General features: G+C 39.4%; 1 protein-coding gene across 6 annotated transcripts in view; it reads left to right on the top strand.

The window, feature by feature from the left end:
• The first annotated feature begins 5,735 nt into the window (after nucleotides 1–5,735).
• The window catches only part of senp6a (SUMO specific peptidase 6a), a 34,084-nt gene continuing 15,498 nt past the window's right edge, over nucleotides 5,736–24,321 (top strand). The window contains exons 1-9 of one of the 6 annotated variants that reach the window (XM_083933528.1): nucleotides 5,736–5,859; nucleotides 12,843–12,936; nucleotides 14,484–14,547; nucleotides 16,523–16,629; nucleotides 17,418–17,573; nucleotides 18,680–18,697; nucleotides 19,590–19,660; nucleotides 22,053–22,144; nucleotides 23,268–23,655. In XM_083933528.1, coding sequence (XP_083789654.1) covers nucleotides 5,826–5,859; nucleotides 12,843–12,936; nucleotides 14,484–14,547; nucleotides 16,523–16,629; nucleotides 17,418–17,573; nucleotides 18,680–18,697; nucleotides 19,590–19,660; nucleotides 22,053–22,144; nucleotides 23,268–23,655 — 1,024 coding nt within the window. In that variant the 5' untranslated portion in view covers nucleotides 5,736–5,825. Of the gene's footprint in view, nucleotides 5,860–12,842; nucleotides 12,937–14,483; nucleotides 14,548–16,522; nucleotides 16,630–17,417; nucleotides 17,574–18,676; nucleotides 18,698–19,589; nucleotides 19,661–22,049; nucleotides 22,145–23,267; nucleotides 23,656–24,321 lie in introns of all 6 variants that reach the window. The other 5 variants (XM_083933527.1, XM_083933526.1, XM_083933525.1 and 2 more) reach the window with 5 other exon arrangements.

The following is a 24,321-nucleotide window of genomic DNA, read 5'->3' as shown; positions in this document are numbered from 1 at the left end:
TCATATGATTAATGAGGGAATATTTCGTTTATTTTACACAAATGTCTAAGATACAGTTTCTCGTGTTTCATCTTTCTTCCGTCGGTGTCACATTGGTGTTTCTCATTTCACCAGATTCTCCCGGGTCAGAGTGTGCGTGGAGGACCGCACATTCTCCGTCAACTTTGCTTCTTATAAATCCCAAAGTTTGCTTCGAAAGTGGCGTGCGCCCTCTTCTGTGCGTATAAATGAGGCCCCACATCCTACGGCAAAACTCCTACCATTACTGTAGTAGTTGGAAATTACAACCTGGGGGCTGTTGCACGAAGGCAGAATTAAGACATCCGGGATAAATGAAAAAGCCCCGAACTAGTGTGGCCCGATCATCCTGGCTTAATCGTTGCACGTACGCCAAGCCAGGATGAGAAGCTGCGGCTTGTCAAACCAGGTGTTAGTCATTCTGTTGAGTGCGCGTTCATGGATTTCAAAAGGAGACTCGAAGTGGACCTCAGCTTCACTGATGCACACATGGAAAAGGCGAGTGCGGCTTTCTCCTCTGCAGCGGAGCAGAATGGAAACATATGAGGCGAAGGGTTTGATATGCAAAAAAGAAAACACGGCCGCTATTAGGCAGTAGCGGACCGACTGAATGCGTAAGAGGCCCCCTAAAAAATATGCACCTGCCATGTGTGTCACTTGTCATTTTTGCAAAATCATGTTGAAAATGAGCAGTGGAATTTAATGTTGCTGTGTAAATTTGCCAGGCTAATTGTAAACACGTATCCACATCCATATATTATGAAATATCTCGTTCTCTGCACATATTCAGAACAGACATGAGTGGATCGTAAAGAACTTGGCAACAAGTCAAGGTCAGATAAGACATTTTTGCAGGGTAAGTGCCTTGAGTTTTATTCCAATGTACACATGAGTTACAGAAATGAGTTAGAAGCTGTCTGCTTACATATTGTATTTATGTTAGCGGTCAAGAAAAAGGATCATTCATCAGGTAGGCCAATTCGGGGTGGCCCACCAACCACAGCTGTAACACCAGCTGAGGAGCTTAACCAAGGGAGGCCTGTGATGGAAGGGATCATGGGGGGACAGCCAAAGACTCTGTCCCACCTTCAGCAGCTGCCTCCTTCAGTCAAGGTGCATTATTGCACTGTGTGTTTACATGGAACACAACCATTTCATAGGGTTGGTGAACTGTACGCATTGGCTTACCTTGCAGTGTCTGGCACCCTGCTGGAGCCACCAGGTGATAATCCAGTGAGTATTATTCACCAAAAGCATAGGGTTGGCATATTCTCCTATAGCCTATAATTTCTATTGTGTGTGTGTGTGGCAGGGGAAGACCCTTCTGCTGCAGCAGTTGATGAGGAGACACCGTCAGTGAACTCCAGAAGGCTTGAGGTATCATGTCAATCTTGTGGGAAAAAACAAGGTGTCAGTGATGTGGTGCTCATAGGGGCTTATTTCTAACAGGACCCAGAAGATGTACATCACGAGAGCCAGTCTGCCAACATAGTGAGTATTGGCTATGAGCACAAATTATGCACAATTTGTGCTATGCTTATTTCTGCTGTGCAAATTGACGAGTGTTTTACAGAATTCACACACTGAAAAGGAACCTAGACCTGTCAGATCTCAAATGCAATGTACAAAGATGAAAGCTACAGGAAGGCGATCTGGACATTGAAATAAAAAGGACACTATGGAAACTGGATCTTTAAATCTTTAAACTAGAAAACATTGTAAGATATTTCAGAGCACACTTTAAGCATGATTGTTCTTTTTCTGTCTCTCCCGAGCTGGGCGATTGACTGAAAATGCAAACACAACTGTAAGTTGTCCTGTGTATTTATTTCAGTGCTCAAAGGAACAGAAAAAAAAATTGCCAAAAGGATGAACATCTGCATAGCCCTTGTCTCCCAGCAATACACCAGCTATTTCACCTGTGAATATAAAATGCTATTGTTAAAACTACAGCAGTGTATAACTTTTGACACTCATGATGTTTTTAAGGTAATTTTCAATAAAACATAAAGAAATTGTCTCTTGCCTTGTGAAAATCTCTGGTAGACATTACTGGCCCGAAAGATTTGAGAGTCGTGGACCGAGCCGGGCCTCTTTGCCTCTATATTAGAAACTATGTTGTCAGCATCACCGATTTTATATTGCCTGTTGATCATATACTCAGAATTATACCCTCCTGTTCCCCTGAGGGCCGTTTGATGCGCATGTTTGCAGTCCAGTGCATCAATGACATAAGGGAAAGCTGGAGCACAAAATGTCAGCCACTGTTGCGATAGAACACTTTTTGTAATATTAAATACATACCAGCAATCTTGTAAAAGTGCTCTTTGATGCAACCACTTTTTCTGTGGCCAGTGAAGGTGATGAAGAAGTTTATAATGGACTTTAATGCCAGGCACATTATTCTAATAGTGCCTTTATTCAAATTTTCTGCATCCCCTACGGTGTATAAGAATGTGCCACTTGCGAGGAAATGCAGTGTTACACATAAAATTTGGAGTACTGTGAGGGCTTGGCTCCGAGCTGTGCTGTTTTGAACTAAGGACCCAGCAGTTTGCAAATACAGCAGATCCCATCGACCGAAAAGCGATAACGCTCATAGGAATTAATCAGTGAGGCCAGTGGATCAAACCTGTCCCAGAACACTCTCTCACGCTGGAAAGCCCTCCTGTGGATAAGCGCCTCCTCGTCGTTCACGTCATCTATGGACAGGCCATTGCGAAAGACAGACCACATGTCAGTGGGACCCTTATATGCCGATTGCTCTCGTACCTGACTTAATTGAAATCACATTTGCAACTTAATCGGCCATTTATAATCATCCTAAAAACTTCATGCAGCCTATTCTGTATTCTGCCTAGATGATTAAATAAATCAAAATCTAGACCTTTATCAAACTTCTGACAGCAATATAAACAAACTATCACATGAATTATTCTAATGAGGCTGCATATATGGTTCTGTTAAAATAAAAACATTCAAAGACTTTTTAACTGACAATGTATTCCTGGAACTTTAATGCAGGCTTATTAAAAAAAATTAAGTAGGTTGAAAACAATAATAATTAATAATCTGAGAATGATTGGGAAACTTGTTTATATTCTGACCTGAGTGACAGCTGACTGAACAGTTAAAGCAGCAGGATTAATCAAGCCTGGCTGTTAGCCTGGACCAGGCTAACAGCACAGAATAACTTTTCATGGTTAATTATGTGCTTGTGCTTTTGTGTAACTGGATTAAGTAAACCAGGATTACTGGAATATCCCGACTTAATCCCTTATCTAGGTTTCTTGAAACAGCCCTCTGTGGGTTGTACCACGAAACTGGATTAGTGGGTTAGTGAGGTATGTAGCGCACAAAAGTCGCTCTCTTTTAGCGTCACTGTATCACCATGGTAACTGATGCTTTGAACCAGACCTGGTCTGGAGGACGTTTTCAGTTAGAGTTAAGTGATGTAGACTTTGGTGTTGGATCGGCTCTTTAAAGCTCAGAGCAGCTTCCTAGACTTCCTTCATCAGAGACACAGGTTCATCAGAGGGTCTTCACTCTTGATCGTCCTTGTTGGACCTTTTGTTGCCAATGTCACACAAAGAAGCTGCACTTAGTGTTGATCAGTGTGTCTGTTTCACTATGATTCTTTGTCACAGGTACATATTATCATACAGTTGGTGATGCTGAAAATCTGAGCAAAAATATGGTGTGCTGTGCTTTCCGCAGGGTTGTAGCTGCGCTCAACTCACTGCCCAATACGCTTGTGAAGTTTCAGAGCTTTTTGCCCACTCAAACTGTAAAGGAGGCATTTTATAGTGTTTGAAGTGTAAGAAAACCTCTGGTTCTATCAGACAGTGGTAAAGTGGAGGCAGCGCGTCAGTTTTGTAAGTCTTCGTGTGGGGGTCGTCTCCCCTGCGATGTGCATTAATGTGTATTTTTTAAAAATCCAGTTCTTCTGTCACATGAAAGACGTATTCATTACGCTTATGGAATCATGGCCAGTGTTGTGTGTTACACTTTGAATTCCCTGAAATAAAAAATAGTCAGGTAGGACTTCGCTTTTGCATTTTTAAATCATCATCACTCTATTGGGATCAATGTTGATCAATTCTGCATTTGTCATCGTTATTTTTAGACAATATGCAGAATCTTTTCACTCACAGATTTACATCGTCTGTCATGTGTTTTGCCAGCACGCCTACCTAGCCTTATTATGGTCAACTGTGTTGCCCCTTGCTGTTATCATACTCTTGAACTGCTCATAGGAGTTCATTATAGTGATCCGCTCCTCTTCAGTGAAATATGCGGCCCTTGATCTATCCAAAGAGTGAGTCAAATGACGCGATACACACCCATTTTATGAGAACCCACATTGAAACTAAAGCAGACACCCTGGCCTGAGAAATTAACACTAAAGTCAGCTTTGTGGAACCGTTTAACTCTGATTGCAAGTTTCGTATTTGTTGATCCTGGTTATCCAGGTACGCTTCCTAGTACACCCCTCCGGTCCTGTATCAGCAGATTATTTGTCATCATTGATTGAGCAGCGTTTGTCTCGGGTGTGTTGATGAACTTCACCAACAACCAGTGGCCACCCCTTAAAATCACCATTTAGATACACACAGATGTAACCTATATCTAAGACATGCAAAGCAGCTTTGGAGATTCAGAATTTAAAAACAAAATATAAACAACTTGAAAATACTGACGTATTACTGTTAGCTGACCTGAACTGAAGCCTCATCAACGTTCTCTTCAAAGCCATCAGACTCCATTGACAATACAGGATTTTCTGTTCTGTTCTACCACTGCCTTAATCACACATAACCAATCGAGGCATTGATAGAACAGCAACTCCTGTGATCTGCAAGGAGGTAAAATTACTTTTTTTGTCACTGGAGTCTGGTGGCTTTGAAGAGAGCGTTGAATGACTTCAGTAGGCGTTTAGTGGCCTAGTACTTTTAGATAAGTAAGATTTTGAATTAAGGACTTTTACTTGTATCAAGAGTATTTTTATATGGTAATATTACTTCTTAAATACTGATTTATTATTATATATTTTCTGTCTGTCCCACGCACCAGCCTAAATGTGATCGAGCTTTTGAATCCGTAGGACCTAAACTATGGAACACTGCTTGCACCCTGACAGTCTGCGGTGTCTGTTGAGTCTTTTAAACATCAGATAAAAACATATCTGTTTAGACAGCCGTTTATTTGACCTGTATGGACAGGGTCAACTAGACATGTAGGTCTTAACTGCATTTTTCCTGATGTATTGTGGTTTTCTGTGTTTTCCCTGAATGCTGTTTCATGCCCTTGTAAAGCACTTTGTGACTTTTGCCTGTGAAAGGCACTTTATGAATAAACTTTACTTACTTATTTACTTAATTGAAATAAGACTTAATTTCAGTACTGTAAATAGATATGTATTATTAGTAGTAGTATTATTACAGATATTGTGATTTACTGTTGCTCATGGAGGAATTGTTTTGTCTCTTTAAATCATAAAAAAATCAGTGTTGCCTATACCTGCGCTATAAGTAAAGTGTCTAGAGATACCTTTTGTTATGATTTGGCACTATAAATAAAATTGAATTGAATTGAATAAGAATTAAAAATAAATAAACAACAGAAATAGTGATATTGAAATATTGACAAAAACAGCTTTTATTTCGAAGCCACTTGTGGTGAGACTTCCGGTATTCTACGTTAACTTTTTCCTCCCTCCGCATATCGGATCAAACAGCTACACAGAACCGATCTGCTCCAGATGAGCAACAACGTTATCATCCGACCGGGATCATGGAAGAATAAACATGGCACACAACAACCGCAGCTTTCTCTGCGAAGGTAAGCTGTGACACGCATCCACTGCATGCTAGAGGGGAAATGAGCCGCTGGCAGGCCGGTGACAGCGCCTCATCTTCGGGCCTTTTGGTGAGGAAAGACCGTGTTAGCCTGGAGCTAGCACCGTTAGCATTGAGCTAGCACCGTTAGCTGCGGTCGCAATGTGGGGGAGCTGGATGTGACGGGCCTTTTCTGCCCTTCTGCTACACTGTTAGCCACCACATGACGTTTATACAGCAAATTAACACTGCACACTATGCATCAACACGTAAATAATAAATATAATAAAGTGACACCGGGCCAGTCTTTAAACCAGCATGCTAACTCCTTAGCTTCAAACACTAGCAGGCTAACATTAAAATTGTAAACAGAAGTGGTTCTGTCATTACTCATGCTGCTTTTCACTTTGTTTCATAGTTCATATGTTTAAAGTTTAAAGGCTTCACACTTAAGACACAAATAAATCAAATATAAACTGCATTAAAAACCTCTTAATTATATCTTCACTGCCTTGCTCAGTGACAGTGTTGTGTGTCAAAACAATACATTCTTTGAGACATAGCATAATTTTTCAAACCCCACGTTAACTCAAAATATGATATTAGTCATGTTACAAGTTTTTGTTAGTGTCAAAAAATCACAAGAAACCATCAATAAAGCCGACACACCATAATATTAATATAGTGTTGGATATTACCTTTCATCATCATGTGCAATATTTCTCTATGTCAATAACATGGGCTATATTATGTCCATTATAATGCGTAATATATATTACCCCATGTTATGTCATTTACGGTTAAACCCCTTATTTTTATATTTCACCTTTTTGGTGCTCTTATATCTTATACTGTTATCTTATATTGTTAATGTTTTTGTAATTGTTACCGCAATTTTGGAGCAGCTGGAGCATCTTATCTTGAATGTATTACAGCCTGATTCTTCCTCTGTTGTTGTTCAAAACACATAAATGGTGAAACTAGTCCCAACACAACAGCACTATTTCTGTTTGGTAAAATACCAGCTGTTTTAAAAAAAAAAATTAAGAGAGAGGTGTTTTTAAAGATTTACATCTTCAGTAGGAACCAGTGGGGTTTGGAGCTGAGTGCCACAGACAGGAAGTCAGAAAGTTGTTAGTTTTGGTCTTTTTTATGAGGTTTGTTGACAGAAAGAAAAATATAGACCTGAGAAGCTAAAGTCCTCAACCATTATCTAAACACAGAGAACGAGATTTATCTAAGTTTGGAGCTTTAATGAGAGACAAGACTCTCTGTACTGTGCAGTTCATATAGTTAATATTTGAGGTTCAACATCAGCTTACACTTGCGTCATAACCTAAGTTACGTCTGTTTATGTAGTCCGGATAGCGTAGAAAAGCGGACCGCAGATGGACCCTGTTGCCGTCAGAGCTCGGAGCTCTCTGCCTCCCGCTGGATCTCTGACTGCAGGTTGAATTCTGCAGGGAAGCCGGATATGGGCCGGTCCTCGGCACCGCTGTCATCTGATAATGAGGCATCAGTATTAAACTGAGAACGTTTCATAACCGGTTAAAAACTCCTGGACTGGTTTTTGCACGGTTGTTTTTCACAGCTGATGCGAACTGTACCAGAGTAAACATGAACTACACACCTTTTCAAGTGGACTTGGTACACCCTGTTCACACTAATCAAACTCATTAGACCTTGGGGGGAAGTGTACTCTGATCCCGGCCTGGGTCCCTGATGTTACAGCCTCCTTAACGCCTGTATTAGAAAGCCGTAGTTGAGCGATGCAGCACAGCTCCACAGCCGGACTTGCAGGTGTTGGGGTTTATTTCTTCACCTCTAAGCCAAGGGAGCCCCCTGTTTAAATGTCAAATAAGGAGCGAAATGGTCTTGTGCTGAAAACATAGATTGTACATAAAGATGAACCGCTCACTAAAAGGGAAGAGATATTTTCTTTTTTCTTTCCTTTTTAGGTAGTTATATCACACTGATGTTATCATTCTGAAATGTTTGGCTTTAAATTGTTCTTTGACACTGTAAAAACAGTATAAAACGTTGACTCATAATTGGTAGGGTGGGTATATGGACAGACCCCGATCGCAACTGCGCACTCTGCTTGGCGGTGTCGTATCTGGTATATAATTTTGCTTTACTTTTGTACAGCCAGTGGAAGGATCGTCCATCTTTATACAGTCTACGGTTGAAAATCGCCCCTTGTATGTTGCAAATGAGGTGAAACTGGCCTCATGATTGCATTAGGAATCGTGTTTTTTTTTTGTGGTCGATGACCTGCATGTTTAATTTAAAGAGGACTTACGCTTCCTCTGTGGGTTGAGTGCAGTTAGGAGCGACAACAAGCTGTTTGGATTGGATCACATGAGAGTCAAAGTTCTCCTCCAGCTGCACAAACGCCTCTCGCCTCAGTCTGTTTGGATAAATCTGTCTGTGTAGCTGCAAGATCTTCTATCATTGATTTGTCCTGCAGAAAATCCACTGGTTTAAAATAAATGAGTGTTGCTAAAGCTCAGCGGGATCTAAATGTCCCCTCACTAACATTATCAGAGCATTTGTTATGGAAAATGAAGCAAAGCGTGTGTGCGTGCGTATGTGTGTTGGAGGAGATTAGAACTGGATTCATTTGGCTCGTGCAAGATTGAATGAGATGACTGAGCTCAGGGATCATAACCTAATATTACATGGTTTTAGAACTTTTGAGGATTATTTTTCTTGTCATTTTTAAAGCCCCTGAAATGGATAATTCACTAAAGAACAGACTCTTTTCTTCTTCCCCAAAATTTGGACTGTTTTGTTTTTGCCACTTCTCTTCTACGTCTGCAAATACACTTCTGCAGCTGCAGCAGGATTTAAGTTGGGGGACAGAAAAAGACGCAGTTTTAAGGCCTGTGTAAGGTGGTAGGTCGTATTGGTCTAACGTCACTTACATGTTTAAGGTGGTAGGTCATGTTGGTCTAACGTCACTTACATGTTTAAGGTGGTAGGTCATATTGGTCTAACGTCACTTACATGTTTAAGGTGGTAGGTCATGTTCGTCTAACGTTACTTACATGTTTAAGGTGGTAGGTCATATTGGTCTAACGTTACTTGCATGTTTAAGGTGGTAGGTCATGTTCGTCTAACGTTACTTACATGTTTAAGGTGGTAGGTCATGTTCGTCTAACGTTACTTACATGTTTAAGGTGGTAGGTCATGTTTGTCTAACGTTACTTACATGTTTAAGGTGGTAGGTCATGTTCATCTAACGTTACTTACATGTTTAAGGTGGTAGGGCATGTTCGTCTAACGTTACTTACATGTTTAAGGTGGTAGGGCATGTTCGTCTAATGTTACTTACATGTTTAAGGTGGTAGGGCATGTTGGTCTAACGTCACTTACATGTTACAGGTGGTAGGTCATGTTCATCTAACGTTACTTACATGTTTAAGGTGGTAGGTCATGTTTGTCTAATGTTACTTACATGTTTAAGGTGGTAGGTCATGTTCATCTAACGTTACTTACATGTTTAAGGTGGTAGGTCATATTGGTCTAACGTCACTTACATGTTTAAGGTGGTAGGTCATGTTCATCTAACGTTACTTTCATGTTTAAGGTGGTAGGTCATATTGGTCTAACGTTACTTACATGTTTAAGGTGGTAGGTCATGTTCGTCTAACGTTACTTACATGTTTAGGGTGGTAGGTCATGTTCGTCTAACGTTACTTTCATGTTTAAGGTGGTAGGTCATATTGGTCTAACGTTACTTACATGTTTAGGGTGGTAGGTCATGTTCGTCTAACGTCACTTACATGTTTAAGGTGGAAGTCATGTCCGTCTAACGTTACTTACATGTTTAAGGTGGTAGGTCATGTTCGTCTAACGTTACTAACATGTTTAAGGTGGTAGGTCATGTTCGTCTAACGTTACTTTCATGTTTAAGGTGGTAGGTCATGTTCGTCTAACGTTACTTACATGTTTAAGGTGGTAGGTCATGTTCGTCTAACGTTACTTACATGTTAAAGGTGGTAGGTCATGTTCGTCTAACGTTACTTACATGTTAAAGGTGGTAGGTCATGTTCGTCTAACGTTACTTACATGTTAAAGGTGGTAGGTCATGTTCGTCTAACGTTACTTTCATTTTTAAGGTGGTAGGTCATGTTCGTCTAACGTTACTTACATGTTAAAGGTGATAGGTCATGTTCGTCTAACGTTACTTACATGTTTAAGGTGGTAGGTCATGTTGGTCTAACGTTACTTACATGTTTAAGGTGGTAGGTCATGTTTGGCTAACATTACTAACATGTTTAAGGTGGTAGGTCATGTTTGTCTAACGTTACTTACATGTTTAAGGTGGTAGGTCATGTTTGGCTAACGTTGCTTACATGTTTTAAGGTGGTAGCCCTAATGATTATGGTGGTGAAGTTTACGAGGTCGTCGATTTTAAAACAGCAGGACTGAAGTGATGTTTTGGTGAAGCTAAAATAAAGTTGATTTATTAACTACAACTGAGTCCTCTGCTTTGTCATTGGCTTTTGCTTCTGATATTCGCGTCACAAATGTCAGTTGATTTGGAGGAGAGATAGGAAGCGAGGGCCTCGTGGGGAAACTTTTCACAACAACATCCAGCAGATGTGTGCATCAAAACATTTTTGGTATTATATATATGAGAGGGTTGCCTTTGCGTTTGACTTTTATTTATTCCATTTATTTATTCCATTTATTATTTATTATTTATTCCACATTCTTTACGAAATTAGACTTTGGGCCAATACAGAATATAAAAGCAGATATAATAACGGTCCCTGGATTAATCCTGGGGCTGGACGATTATGGCCCAAATCACACAATTCACATGTTAATGCAACTCAAGTTTACAAAAATCAAAGGAAAAGTGACTGAGCAATGACTACTGAATCAGGTAGAAATACAAATAAGATAAAATACAATAAATTACATACATTAAAATAGAAATATAATTAAAGCTATAAACTATTAATTTTTATTGTACAGATGTACATGCCGTATGAGCTGCACATGAAAGATTGTCTTTCAAACACAAAGTACAGAGTCTTAAAACATGCAAGATCTCTGCTTCAGGTTCTGACCACATCTAAATTTAGACGACATGCTTCTGCACACAGACCTAAATAAAAAAACACACAATTTCTGCTTATTATATGGAACGTTTCTCACGGGTTTATATTCCTTTCCAGCTGTCTGAAATCTGACACACGGACTGCAAAACGCATTTTAATCATCAGGAGATGTCCATGTATCTATCGTACAATAATGATATCATCTAACATATCTTCTTCTTTTTAAATATTTGTTTGTCTGTCACTTCATAAAAGCTAAACAATTTAACACATAGAAGAACTAATTCAATTGAACAAACTCCAAACTTCAGCATGTCATTCTTGGTCTTGTTAAACTATTTTTAAAAGTGCCATATGAGTGTAATTCAATAGTTTTTAGTGCCGGCTGTGTGTGGAGTCTTTTCTGTCAAGCTGCTTGTTGTTGTTGTTGTTGTTGTTGTTGTTGTTGTTGTTGTTGTTGTTGATGGGTCATAAAATGTCTTTGCATTGATTGCACTATTTATTTCATATACATCCCAGAATATAAACAGAATGTATGAATACACTTTGAGTACAAATGATAACTGGACCATTAACTTTACTGCACCTTTCAGTGGCAGAGCTCCCACTTTGTGATTCAGTCGTTATCTCACACTCCTCCAGTCTGCACTGAGGTCTGTTTACACTTCCTTCACAATCCATTAACTTTATTCCCCCAGTTTGATCGGCTTTTTAGGCCGCCACTTGTGCATTAAACATGGAAAGTGGCGTAAAACTTTATTGCAGATTTCTGGAGGTGATTATTATTATTCAGTTGAGATAACAGATGTTTTTATTTCCAAAACAGTTGCACGTGAATGCACCAGCGGGCTTTAAAGTCTCACCCCAGACACGTTTTTAAAGTCTGTAAAAACTACTCTGCTCGGATTCATATTTTGTTTAATGTAGATTTCCAACATAGAAAGCTTTTTAAAAACTAAGAGAGGGACCTGGAAGCACTTCTACTCGTCCTCCCTCATTGAGATTTTCTGTATCTTGCCCCGCCACGTGCAAATCGTCTCCGCCACATCCGCCTGCGAGCTTGTCAGCTGTGTGTAGGGCTGATTTCACCTGCCAGTCCTCACTGATATAATGGCATCTCGCTGCTTGAGCGCCGTACAGTAGGGGAAAAAGGGCTTAAAATACAACTTGCAGCAGTTAACAAACTTATTTTTAATTTTTAATTATATTGTTCTTAACTGTTTAACTGACAGTATTAATCAGTCTTTTCAGATAAACGGTTAATTATTAACATCCTAACGTACTCTCATGTCACAAATGTACGATGGTGTTTTTAGGTCAAGTATGAAGAAAAAAATGTATTGACCCAGTGGAGGAAAAAAACGAGAGAATAACTTGCAGATTTATGAGATTAAAAAGTAGCAAATATAGCAGTTGTGGTTCAACAGGGAGTATAAAACAAAATGTTATCTTTCCGACTTTGAATCTCATAAATTTGTGACTTTTTTCTCGTAGATTTGCTACTTTTTAATCTCATAAATCTTTTCATACATGGCCCTGATAAGCCGTCGTAAAAATTATCGTATTTGGTGTAGTAGTAATAATAATAATAATAATAATAATAATAATAATAATAATAATCTGTATTTCCAGAGGGATATTGGTATACATGCTTATTAACTACCACTAAAAGAATCAGTTTATGAAGTCTACAATAAGAGAGATGAACTTTACTTCAGTGACATAAGTGTATCATTTTATTTATGGATGTTGCAGTTGAATATTTGCAGAATTGGCAAAGAATCTAAAGCTCTCCTTTGCTAATCAACAGTTTTTATATCATGTAGCTGCAAATAAGGACCACTGATGTGCTGTGTGTTGCTCCTCCTGTGTCCCTGCACTGATGTGAGTCTGGTTTATTATTCTATTCAAGCCCTGGATAGAGCAGAGACCAGACGAGATGGAGGGTACAAGCACGACTGGAGCTTCTCTCTTTCTGGTGACAGTGAAGAGGAAAGGAGTCATGAGTAAGCACTTCTCCGGCTCCTCGTTTTCAGCACCACCAGCGCTGCACTGCATCACTTTCCTTTCCACATCCAGGAAAAAGACCCCAGTGACACCTCTGCTGATGTGCAGGCTATTCCCGTCCTCGATGATGTATACACTGGCCCTTTTTTTTAGTGCAGCAGTACAGATCTGTGCGCTCACATAAAACACTGTCTGCATGTAAATCCTCTCTTCTCTTTTACAAATCACAATCTGCTAGGGTTGGACCGATATGTCGGCTGATAGCATATAGATCGGGAGGATCCTTTTTCGTCCTTACAGGGAAAAAAAGAATACTTTTTTGTGCATCTAACAGCGGTCAACACTATCTTCTAAATGGGTTTGCCAGGTCGGTAACCAGGCTACAGCTTTTGGTTGCTGAAATTGAAAATACGATTGACATTTTTAGTCACCGTACATTTTGAGTAATTAAAATATTATGCACTGTGAGATAAATCCCTAATTCACTGAGTAAGAGTTTGAAATAAACCGCAAATCCACAAGAAAACATTGAAAAAACAGTAATTTTACTTCACGGCTCATCTTAAAACACACACATCATTCAAACTGGACAGACACTAAATTTGAGGAGCATTAGCGTGGCTTCAGACGTTCAGTTATACATCAGCTTAAGTGATCAAGTGATCAAAAAAGACCCAAAACTGTAGGCTTCAAATTATCTTTTTAACTTAATGAAAAGGTAAATGCAGCAATACACCTGCAGCGTTAATATTTAATCATCACTCATGCAACAAATATTAATACATTTATTCTGGGGTGCATGTTTTACTGTTTGCAGTCTATATTTTTGTCAAAAAGGGTGGACACTGATGACAACCAAAGGCCATCAAAGGATTGGTTGCCAATTTCTCAAAATGACCACAAATTGCAGCCTGGCAACCTGGCAACCTGGCAACCTAGCAACTGTTACTGTCAAACCCAGTCCAGGGGCTCATTTGTTCAGTCTAATCCAGCAGTTTTTAAACAATTAATACAGTGTACCACCTCAGAAAATTTATAAATAATAGCACGGTTGACCGAAGTTCAGTGTGAACGTCACAGGACAGGGACAGGGCTGTCCCCAACGTCACAAACTGCTCCTAAAAAGATGTTGATTTAAACTTGATACCGAGATACTTCTAATGATCTGTCAACTCCAGTGAGTGGGGACCAAAGGGGCATAAAATATTCCTTTCATTGTGATGATAATACTTTTTTTTAAAGATATCAGCTGCTTGCATGTTAATTATTAAAACCTTTGAATTAAACAACAGCAGTGATGTAAAAACCACTGGTCGAACCGTAGAATCCACTTTGTCGTGTTACACCTGCACTGATACAGAGAGAGAGAGATACAATGATGATATATAAAATAACATATTGATATTAACAGAGTACACACACACACACACACACACACACACACACACACACACACACACACACACACACACACACACACACACACACACACACACACACACACACACACACACAGTCTGACCGTGTTGTTTCTGTTTCCTCTCAGTGCGAGCGTGGTGAGCACGGAGGAGATGGAGAGGCAGCAGCCGACCTCCCCCGAGGAGAAAAAGGTAAATCCCTGAACTCTCTCTACTTTTCGCCCTCACCTCCCGAGGATATTGACTCCCAGCGGGGCCGCAGTGCTCTCCTGTTGGGCAGACAGCCCGGCTGACGCCCGCCGCTCCAGAGAGACTGCATCCAAAGGAGGGTGGCGTAGTGCCACGGGAGGCATACAGAGGCTGCTGGTAGATATCCGGCTGTGAAGTCGGGACGTAACGCTAGAGATGCAATGATCCGATAGCCGGATCTGATATCTGCTCCGATATTGACTAATTAGCTGGTTTGGATATCAGATGAATGAGGCCGTTCCAGAATTTTTATTAATATCATACACAATAATACAGTTACATCAAACTAATCACTTCAATTCTATGTTTGCAATACTAGTTAGGGTTATATTTTCCATTTTAAAATATCTGTTTGCAGTGCACTTTACATGGAAGATTTCTTTTTGCTGCTGATGTACACTTTGTTATTGGTTAATGAATAATATTAGGTACATTTCTATCTGTGTTCATTTGTTACCTTTTGCTTAACAAGCCTAAATGTTTATGTCAACCCTGATGCCTTCACTCACATGGACAGGTTTACGCTTCATTCATTCAACAGTAGGATCAGATCGGGATCTGGTATCGGCCGATACGTTCAGCCCAGGTATCCATATCTGATTGGATCGGAAAAAACTGGATCGGTGCATCTCTGCGTAACGCCCTTTCAAAATATGATTTCTGAGTCCGGGCCTCATATTTCTACAACGCCGCAGTGCCGTGTTCCCCATTGTTTCAACAGATCGGTGTTTTTAGAAAACAACGTAATTGTCATTTCATATTTGTACTGTCGATGAAAAAGGTGTCTCGCTGAAGAAAGATGTTTATAATTGTTCACATGTTTGGCTGTTGTTGTCTGTCTTGTTTCGACGGAGCGTTTTGACCCAGAAATTGTATTTTGAAAGGGTGTCACGTCAGACTGAGCAGCCGGATTGTGGCGGGATTGTCAGTGAGGGCGAGGGGGTGCCCGCGTCTGATTTATCTGTAAAATTCACAGCAAATTTGATTTATGTGTCAAAACTGATGAAACTTCAGGGAGGTTTAAACAGTTAATTTAGATGTTTTGGTAACTTCTCTACATTATTTACTCAGTACACATAGTGTTTACATGTGATGTTATGGTCTTGTTGACTTTAGTCATCACTTGACCTTTTTCATTTATTTACTTGTCTTATACTCCAGCTCATGAAGTATATTGGTGATACGTTTTCCAACGGGCCACCATCAGCTCAGAAAAAAACTTGATTTTACCACACGGATCATCTTAAGACACACTCTTCATTCAAACGGGACAGAAACGAAATAACACACAGCAGAAGCATCTTAGTTAATCTTTGAACTGTTCTAACAATCACCAGCTTTGGTTTGGTCCAAATAAATCTTTAATTCACAGAGTTCATGACTCAGGATTTCTCTCAAATTAAAGCCTGAATTCGTGTCACATTCAGCTCTACTTAAAGGTGAATGCTAACACGCTAAGTGATAACATACATGCAGCTAAATTTCTTACTATGAAAATGTTCATGTTCTACGTGCTAACCGTTATCATCTTAACGATCTAACTGGCCGAATTCAAAACACCAGTAAACTGTTGAATGTTGCGAGTTCTCCTGAACCCGTCGTACAAGAAACTTAAGAACAAATCTGTTGCTACAACTGATTCTTGCACGGGGCCCGTGCTAAGCTAACGTATCATCTCTTAATCAGTGCACAGCACACCTACTGACATTCGACACTCCAACATATTTGAATGATAAACTGTCCGATAACAAATTAGTAATTCATAAATATATTTGGATTTAAATCTGAATAATCTTCTCGGCTTGTTTCCCTTAACTGATGAGCCTTCTTATCTGTGTGTGTGTTCGTGTGTGTGTGTTCGTGTGTGTGTGTCCGTGTGTGTGTGTGTTCGTGTTTGTGTGTGTGTGTGTATCCTCAGTCTCCCACTCTGAGACACTTCACTCCCTCGGATCCTTTGAGAACGTATGAAAACAGAACAAATAATCACATGAGGCCTCTGAACAAGCTGGCGTCCAAAAGTCAAAGGTACAGTACGCTTTATTTCTATATTATATTTATGTTCATATAAAGTCTGCTGTTGGTTTCATAGTTTCAAAGCTCTTAAAGTCTGTATTAAGAATGTTCTATTATCCATTGAAACTGTGGAGGCTTAAAACATGTCCAGATTATGTAAATACTTCTGCTTGTAATTCAAAAATTAAGAACTTGAGATGAATGTTTTATCAAATTGTTGCTATCGTCTGAATAATAATAATAAAAGTCAGAACTATAAGATTGTGCAAAATGTTTTTTGTAGAAAACCATAATTTTATCTGCACTTTTATAATGATGACCTTTTATGTAAATAAAATAATAAATAAATATAAAATAAAAACAAAATTAATATATATTCTAAAATATTGGCACCACTTTATTTAGTTTTACTGGCATAACTTTATAGAAAAGGATAAAATAATATACATGATACATCACATTTATTCATCTTTGTCCAAATATCTTTTTGTTTATTATTTATTTATCACATAGTTGTGAACCCAGTGATGGGAATATCTATGGAGACTGACAAATCAAAATATATTATTTATATAGTGTAAACATGTAGTTTATTAAAGAGTCTTACAGGCCACCTTGAATCTAATAGTCATTCATGAATCAGTAGGGTAAGTGATGGGGAAATTAGAAAACAGAGTCAAATAATGAAATAGTAGTAAAGTTTATGGATAATTGAAACTTAGTAAATCTGATGAGACGATGTAAAACCCTGTGAAGTGTAGAAAGTGCGTCTGCATCATCGTTGTCCTCCTCTCCTGCAGCGAGGTCCCTCTCACCGTAGCAACGTCGTCCCCCGTCATCCCCAACAGAAACAACTATTTCATCATCAGTCCTTCGCCTTCACAGGGGATCGTCTTACAAGGGCGACACTTCCAGCACGCACAAATGACCTCTGCAATAAGGAAACCAGTCCAAAGGTAAGAGGACTTCTCCGTCTGGGCTCTTCTGTCAGAGACGGGATCATGCTCCGACCTTCAGGAACCACAATTCCTTTAAAAAGATCTTACGGTTTGAATGAACTCATTACCAGGAAATAGCTTAGATAAGCAGAGGAGAACAGAGAAATAAAGTCTGCATACAGTTTCTGTCTCTTTCTGGAGTTTTTTTTTGTTGCTTTCTGAATGTTTTTCCTCTCTTTATGGATGTCATCAAGTCTTTCAGGTCATTTGTCTTTTTGGGTTGTTTTTGGTCGTTTTTTTATTATTTCTATCTGGTCTTTTTTTTGTCTTCTGGGTTGTTTTTGGTCTTTGTCTCTTTCTGGACATTTTTTGTCATTTTCTGGTCTTTTATTTCTGGTCCGTTTTTCGTCTCTGGTTGTTTTTTGTCTCTTTCTCGTCGTTTTGGTTGTTTTTGGCTTTTCTTGTCTCTTTCTGGACGTTCTTTGTCTCTTTCTGGTTGTTGTTTTTTTGTCTCTGGTTGTTTTTCGTCCTTTTTGGGTTGTTTTTGGTATTTCTCTGGTCTTTTCTTGTCTCTTTCTGGACATTCTTTGTCTCTTTCTGGTCATTTTTGTCTTTTTGGTTTGGTTTTGGTCTTTTTTAGTCTCTTTCTGGAGGTATTTCTTTGTATTCTGGTCATTTTTTGTTTCATTTCCTTTTTTGTTTCTTTCTGCCCCGATTTTCATCTCTTTCTGGAGGTTCTTTCATCTCTTTCTGGATGTTTTTTCTGTCCTTTTCTGGAGTTTCTTTCATCTCTTTCTGGATGTTTTCTTTGTTCTCTTCACAGTTTGGAAAGCTCTGGTTTAGAGGACAGATTTCCTGGATTTTCCAGGAAAATTACCTCATATTTAACTATATATCAGTCACATTGAAATTCTTCAGGGAGTGAAGTGAGACAGACTGTGATCTTGACAGGGATAAGACGTTTGTATTTGATGCACGCAGATATTCTTTAATGTAGATTACACTAATTTAAATCTTGGCTCATTACATTCATCCTCTGAATAGGTGAGTTGTATAAAAAATCTATTTAATTGAAGCAGGGGCTGTAAAAAGACATTTCTCTGTTGATCTTTATCTTCTAGCAGCCTTGACTTGAAGGAAAGGTAAGACTATGATCCAGATGCATTAATCAGAGTGAAGCTTTGTTAACACACTGGCTCTCATTTCATTTCATGCTCTTTTCATGTCCCCGGAACATAGTGCATTTGCTTTTATTTCAGGTTTTGTTTGCAACAGCGTCTCTGTTGACATACTCCCCTCATCCACTGCTGAGCTGGCAGTAGAGGATGTCATCTTGGACTTTAGGAAACTCTTTTTATAGTTTATAAACAACTAATCAATTATTCAAGAAAGGAAAATAATAGTTAGTTGCAGTCTTCCTTTAATCTAAAATGTCCTGATGCATTCAGGCTCTGCCCAGTCCTAACTGCTAACATCTCTTTTTGTTTTTTGTTTAAAACTGAAGTGAGCCTGAAGCCGATGTTTTTGGCATTAGTTTCTATACTTTTATGGATATTTTCAGGCTAAATAAGTGGATTGCACAGAAACAACATATCTAATAGTTTACATCCTATAGATTTGGGCAGATTAACCATTTTTTCGCATTACTGTTGTTCTTTTATCAGGTGCTCACCTGCAGTCACTTAGTTGTGACAAAAAACAAATCAGCTTTTCTCTCATTTTATTTGCATGGCCGGCCATGAAATGCTGGAGCCGATCCCAGCTGACATCGGGCGTGAGGCAGGGTACACCCTGAAACGTTAAATATCCCCCGGACCCCCTGGCTGGGTGTCACAATCTGGTGCTTGTTGTTTTATTCCCAGTAAAATCTGTTCAAGTCTGACAAATTAAAATCCCTCAGGTCACGATGTCCTCTAGGTCCCTTTAAAGTCACTTTTAACATCACCTGCCCACGTGGCAACACCCTGGAGCTGTAGAACGTGTTATATGCAGGGATTTCACTGACCACACTGTATTTTTTTTTCTCTCCTGCAGAAATGACTTCTCCCCCACGCAGCAAGCAGTAGAAGTGGACAGCATCGTCCTCACCTGTCCAGAGATCTCAGGTAGAGTCCACGGCTCACCACACCGAGGATCTGTTTTTGAGCCGTTTGTGAAGAGAAAGATGATTTTAAGGCTGGTGTTGAATTTCAGTGTGTGTGTGTATTTGTGGGGAGTGTGTGTGTGAGCAGGCTGTACGTTTGATGGTTGTGTGTGACAGCCAGCACATCTGCAGGGCTGCAGATCTGTGCAGCCGAAGCTGCTCCTGCCAGCAGAGGAGGAGATCTCAGGCCTCCCACATTTAATCCTTAAAGCTCCCTGAGAGCTTATGAAACACTCTCTCCTCTAAGAAAGGCTCTCGAACCGAAACTACTCCCCAAATACAGAAATAACCGGGTTAAAAAAATTAAACCAAAGGTGACCTTGGGGGGGAAACGTTTCCTGAAATAGTTTGTCATCCACCTTTTTACTCCATGTTTTTTTATTTTAGAAGTTGCTGAGTAACAGGAGGCTGGGGCGGAACAAAGAGAGAAAGACAATCAAAATAACAGCTTCAAGGGGGCGATTATGTGCTTACTTTATGTTTGAAATTGAAAAAACATTCCTTTCGCAGTGTAGATGGAGCATATCAGTATTTCTGCAAGTGGATACATATGTCAGGTGAACAAAAGGGATTTGCAGTACAGTGAATTTTGATTCCACCGTGTGGCTCTTCCACAGATTTTCAGGTAGAACAGCTTGATCGCCTGAACATGGGAAGCTTTTACATTTGATTTGCATTACATTAACAAAACAACAACAAAGAATACATTTAAGAGACATTAAAGGAGCAGTGTGTAGGATTTAATGCCATCTAGCGGTGAGTTTAAAACAAACTGAATATCCCTCCCCTCACCCTTTCTCTTCCAAGCTTGTAGTAGAAGCTACGGTGACCTTCAGGTACGGTCACGTGGCCTTTTTAATTCTCTTTTTCACTTTATAGCGACGAGGATTTGTTCTCCATAAGTTTGATTTTGCTCTTATGTGTGTATTCATGTCAATAATCAAGAAAGCACAAAAGCACACCACACTCTCCCCCATCACAGTTCTTCCACACCGGTTCCAGACGGGTAGGGAACTTAAGAATCCAAAAAATAAGAAGTGGTAGTGATAATTACAGAAATAAATAAAGAGTAAATAAAATAGGTAAATGTACAGCAACAAATAAGATAGAAAATAGCAGCTGTAAAACTAATACATTTGTCTGCTCCATATGTACCTTTTCTTATTCATAACTCTTCTTGCAAATTATGTCTTATAGTGGGGTGATAACGGTGCGATTGCAAAGTAAACAACACAAGTGACAATAATTATAGATGAAGTAAGATAGTTTGCTGTTTACATGTATGTTTGCTGAACCAAAGAAAGAGAACTGAACCAGATGAGTGGAGTCAAAAACTTTGGTATCTTGGCTTAAAGTTGCTCTAAAGTTTCTCCAGGTTTTCCAGTAACTCTCAAACTTCTCTTGTTGAAGCGTGTGAGAGTGAATGTTCGTCTCTCCGTCTGTCCTCAACTGTAGGATAATCTTTTTTTAAATTTTAGAATAAGAATAGTGCATACAAACTGAACAAGTTTTTATATTTCTGACCATGTAGTCAAATTATGGAATAGGTGGAAAGAAGATCTCGAGCATCGTCCAAAGATAAAACTATTCAAAAAGAGGTTAAGGAGAATGACTCTCGTAGGGTACATGGGTGAGGGTGTTTAATTGTTATTTATTTTTTGTAGCTGCTTTTTTCTGAAAGAAATTATAGTTTTGATACTAAATATATCAATAGTGAGATAATAAATATATATATATATATATATTCATATATATATATATATTCATGAATTCTTACATTATTTATTTATTGTGAGAAAAGTGCAAGAAATTCTAGTATATATTTGAAAAGAACATATAAGTAATACATTGTATTTTGAGAAAATTATATTTGGAAACACAAAAATATATATGTATAATTACTGATAAAATATGAAAATGTAATAATAATAAGTATGACTAAGGAAGCTTAATTAAAATGAGTTATGGAGCGGGGGGGATTAGATAAGTGTAAACTTCTTGTCCCAATCTTTTCAAACATGTTATTCTAATCAGCAAATGTTTGTCATTCATGTTTCTAATTATGCTTTCTATTTTGTGTAATATCATTATTTTCTGTGTCAATTTCTGTCTCTATGTTCGAAATAAACATTTCAATCAATAAAACAGAAAAGCAGCAAATCTGCATATTTCAGAGGCATTTTGTGCTTGAAAAATCATTTATTCGATGATGAAAATAGATGATTATTTTTCTGTCGGCTTATTGACTAATAACAGCACAATCATACGAATAATCTATTAAAACAAGTTATTTTAAGATGAATTTAGATCGATAAGTGAGTGGTTTTGTCTTAATTGTTTTATTGTTTCAGAAGAGGACACCCTGAACATTAAGCGTCGCATCCAGCAGAAGAGGAAACCGTTGGAGGACTGCCGTACTTACCCCTCGCAGGTCAAAGCAGCAGAGGTGAGAGCTGACTCTGCCACAGTAGCTCAGAGGTTTAGGACTACATTACCCACAAATCCTGTCGTCTGCAGCCTCTCTGCGAGCTCAGCGGTCTGCGGACACAGACAGACAGAGCTGCTGTAGATGTGAACCTGTGCTTCATATTCAGCTGTTGAGAACAGAACATGACCTTTAGAAGCACACTGACAGTGTGACAGTGAGTGAAGAGCAGAACAGGAGTTTGTTGTTGCAGCTTCGACTTCAGTTACACTGTAGAGAGACGGAGATACAGTCCTGGATGTTATTAACCGGTCAATTACAAACCGTCTTTTAAATCTTAAAGGGTCCTCTGAAAGGGAAATGAATACTGCGGGTCCTTAAAGGTACATTATCTGCTATTATCTGCCAGAACAATCCAGTTTTAAGGCACATTTTTACCATAACACTTTTTAGATCTTGGTGGTTTTTAACTCTATTTGAACCAGGTGACTCTGATTTTTAAACGTGTTTATTCGATGGACATTTAAGGAATCCTAACATGACATGAAGACAACAACTCCCATGATCCCACGCCGCTTCCCAAACTCTCTTTCACTGTGAGACCCCTAGTGGTCTTTAGTTTTTACCATTTGAGCTCCATTACTGTTTATTTTTAAATGAAGTGAACTTTTATTGTGAAAGGATGTGATTATCAACTTCAGAAGGCTTTATTGACGTGACCATAATAAGATAGTGTTGCCAAAGCACTGTCTGAAATGTACTAAAAATATAAACTTTTATGTTACCATCAGCTGTTTAAACGTAATTGCAACAGTAGATTAAATTTCATTCTATCCAACCAAACTGTATTAGTATAATTTAATTTAAACATGAGTAAAAAGGTGCAAAAGAAAGTGTGTGTGTGTGTGTGTGTGTGTGTGTGTGTGTGTGTGTGTGTGTGTGTGTGTGTGTGTGTGTGTGTGTGTGTGTGTGTGTGTGTGTGTGTGTGTGTGTGTGACGCAAGAACAATGGCACAAGATGATAATGTTCTGCGTGTCTTTGTCATGTTAGCACCTTATAAATGAACACAATTCAGAATGTGTGTTGTATCCAGCTTGTTGCGGAATCTATTAATCCTCATTTAACGAGAGTTTTTCATCTGCAGCCTCTGCGGCCGACTGTCTACCACACGGTGTGCTTGAAGTGCAACATGCCGAGCGAGGACACAACCAAGTGTCAGAACTGTGGGAGCGGTTCGGCGCTGCTGCCCTGCCAGCAGGCCACGCCGTCATCCCCGACTCCGCGGCCCCCAATCCGATCCCAGCCCTCCCCTGGACTCAACAGCCTGCAGCAGAACTTCTACAAACCGGCAACGACCATAAGGGGGCCCCGCGGGGAGACTCTGCCCATACGGATCACGAGCACCAGGGGGACCCTGCTGCCTCTTAACAACGGCAGGACCCCTCTTTTAGCCGGGACGTCCGGCTGTTGCGGACCCAGAGGTTCCCCCAGAGGGAACAGGACGGCTGCGCAGCACAAGCTCAACGACCCGAGTGAGTTAAAAGAAGTGATGATAGAGAAGGAAAGATATAGATCTGAAGCGCTGAACTCCAAACCTGCACTCGATATCAAACTAGCAGGCTCTCCAATCAGTTTCAAGCTAGCATGTTTGGTACCAGTGGATTCCTCAAATAGTCTAGTTTCATGTGATACCCACCTTCACTCCAGCTGCTGAACTGAGCCTGCTACACGCCAACGCTAACATCCTCTGCTGCCTGTCGCAAGACTTTTTAGTGACATTTTTAGGACCAACAGAAGGAATACATAGTTATAAGTTAAGTAAGGAGCCTCAGTAGGTTAATAGGTTAAATAAAAACAGAACTCTCATCAGTGTTTCAGTGAGATTAATTGTTGCATTCAAAACATACACTTAAAAATCAGTACATTTCTGCGCTTCTGTCGGAGCTTTGTATTCAGACATAAATGATTAGGTTTACAGTCTCGTTTGGGGTATAAATTGTATCTACACAAGGAGAGGCTGTAAGAAGTCTGGACTTTGTAGATAGAAAGGTTTTGGCACAAACTGAACTCTGCATGTCAGTCCAAATTTCTCCAGTCACTACTCAGCCAGATCAGTGGGATAAAAAACAAACACCGCAGCCCCTCAACAGACGTCACTGCTGCAGGAAAAGTAAACGAAACACACAGACGGGTAGATT

The sequence above is a fragment of the Echiichthys vipera genome (genome assembly GCF_963691815.1).
Source record: "Echiichthys vipera genome assembly, chromosome: 19".
NCBI classification, from domain to species: Eukaryota; Metazoa; Chordata; class Actinopteri; order Perciformes; family Trachinidae; genus Echiichthys; species Echiichthys vipera.
Note: the sequence above shows the minus strand (reverse complement) of the source record. Positions and strands in the feature narration are given on the sequence as shown.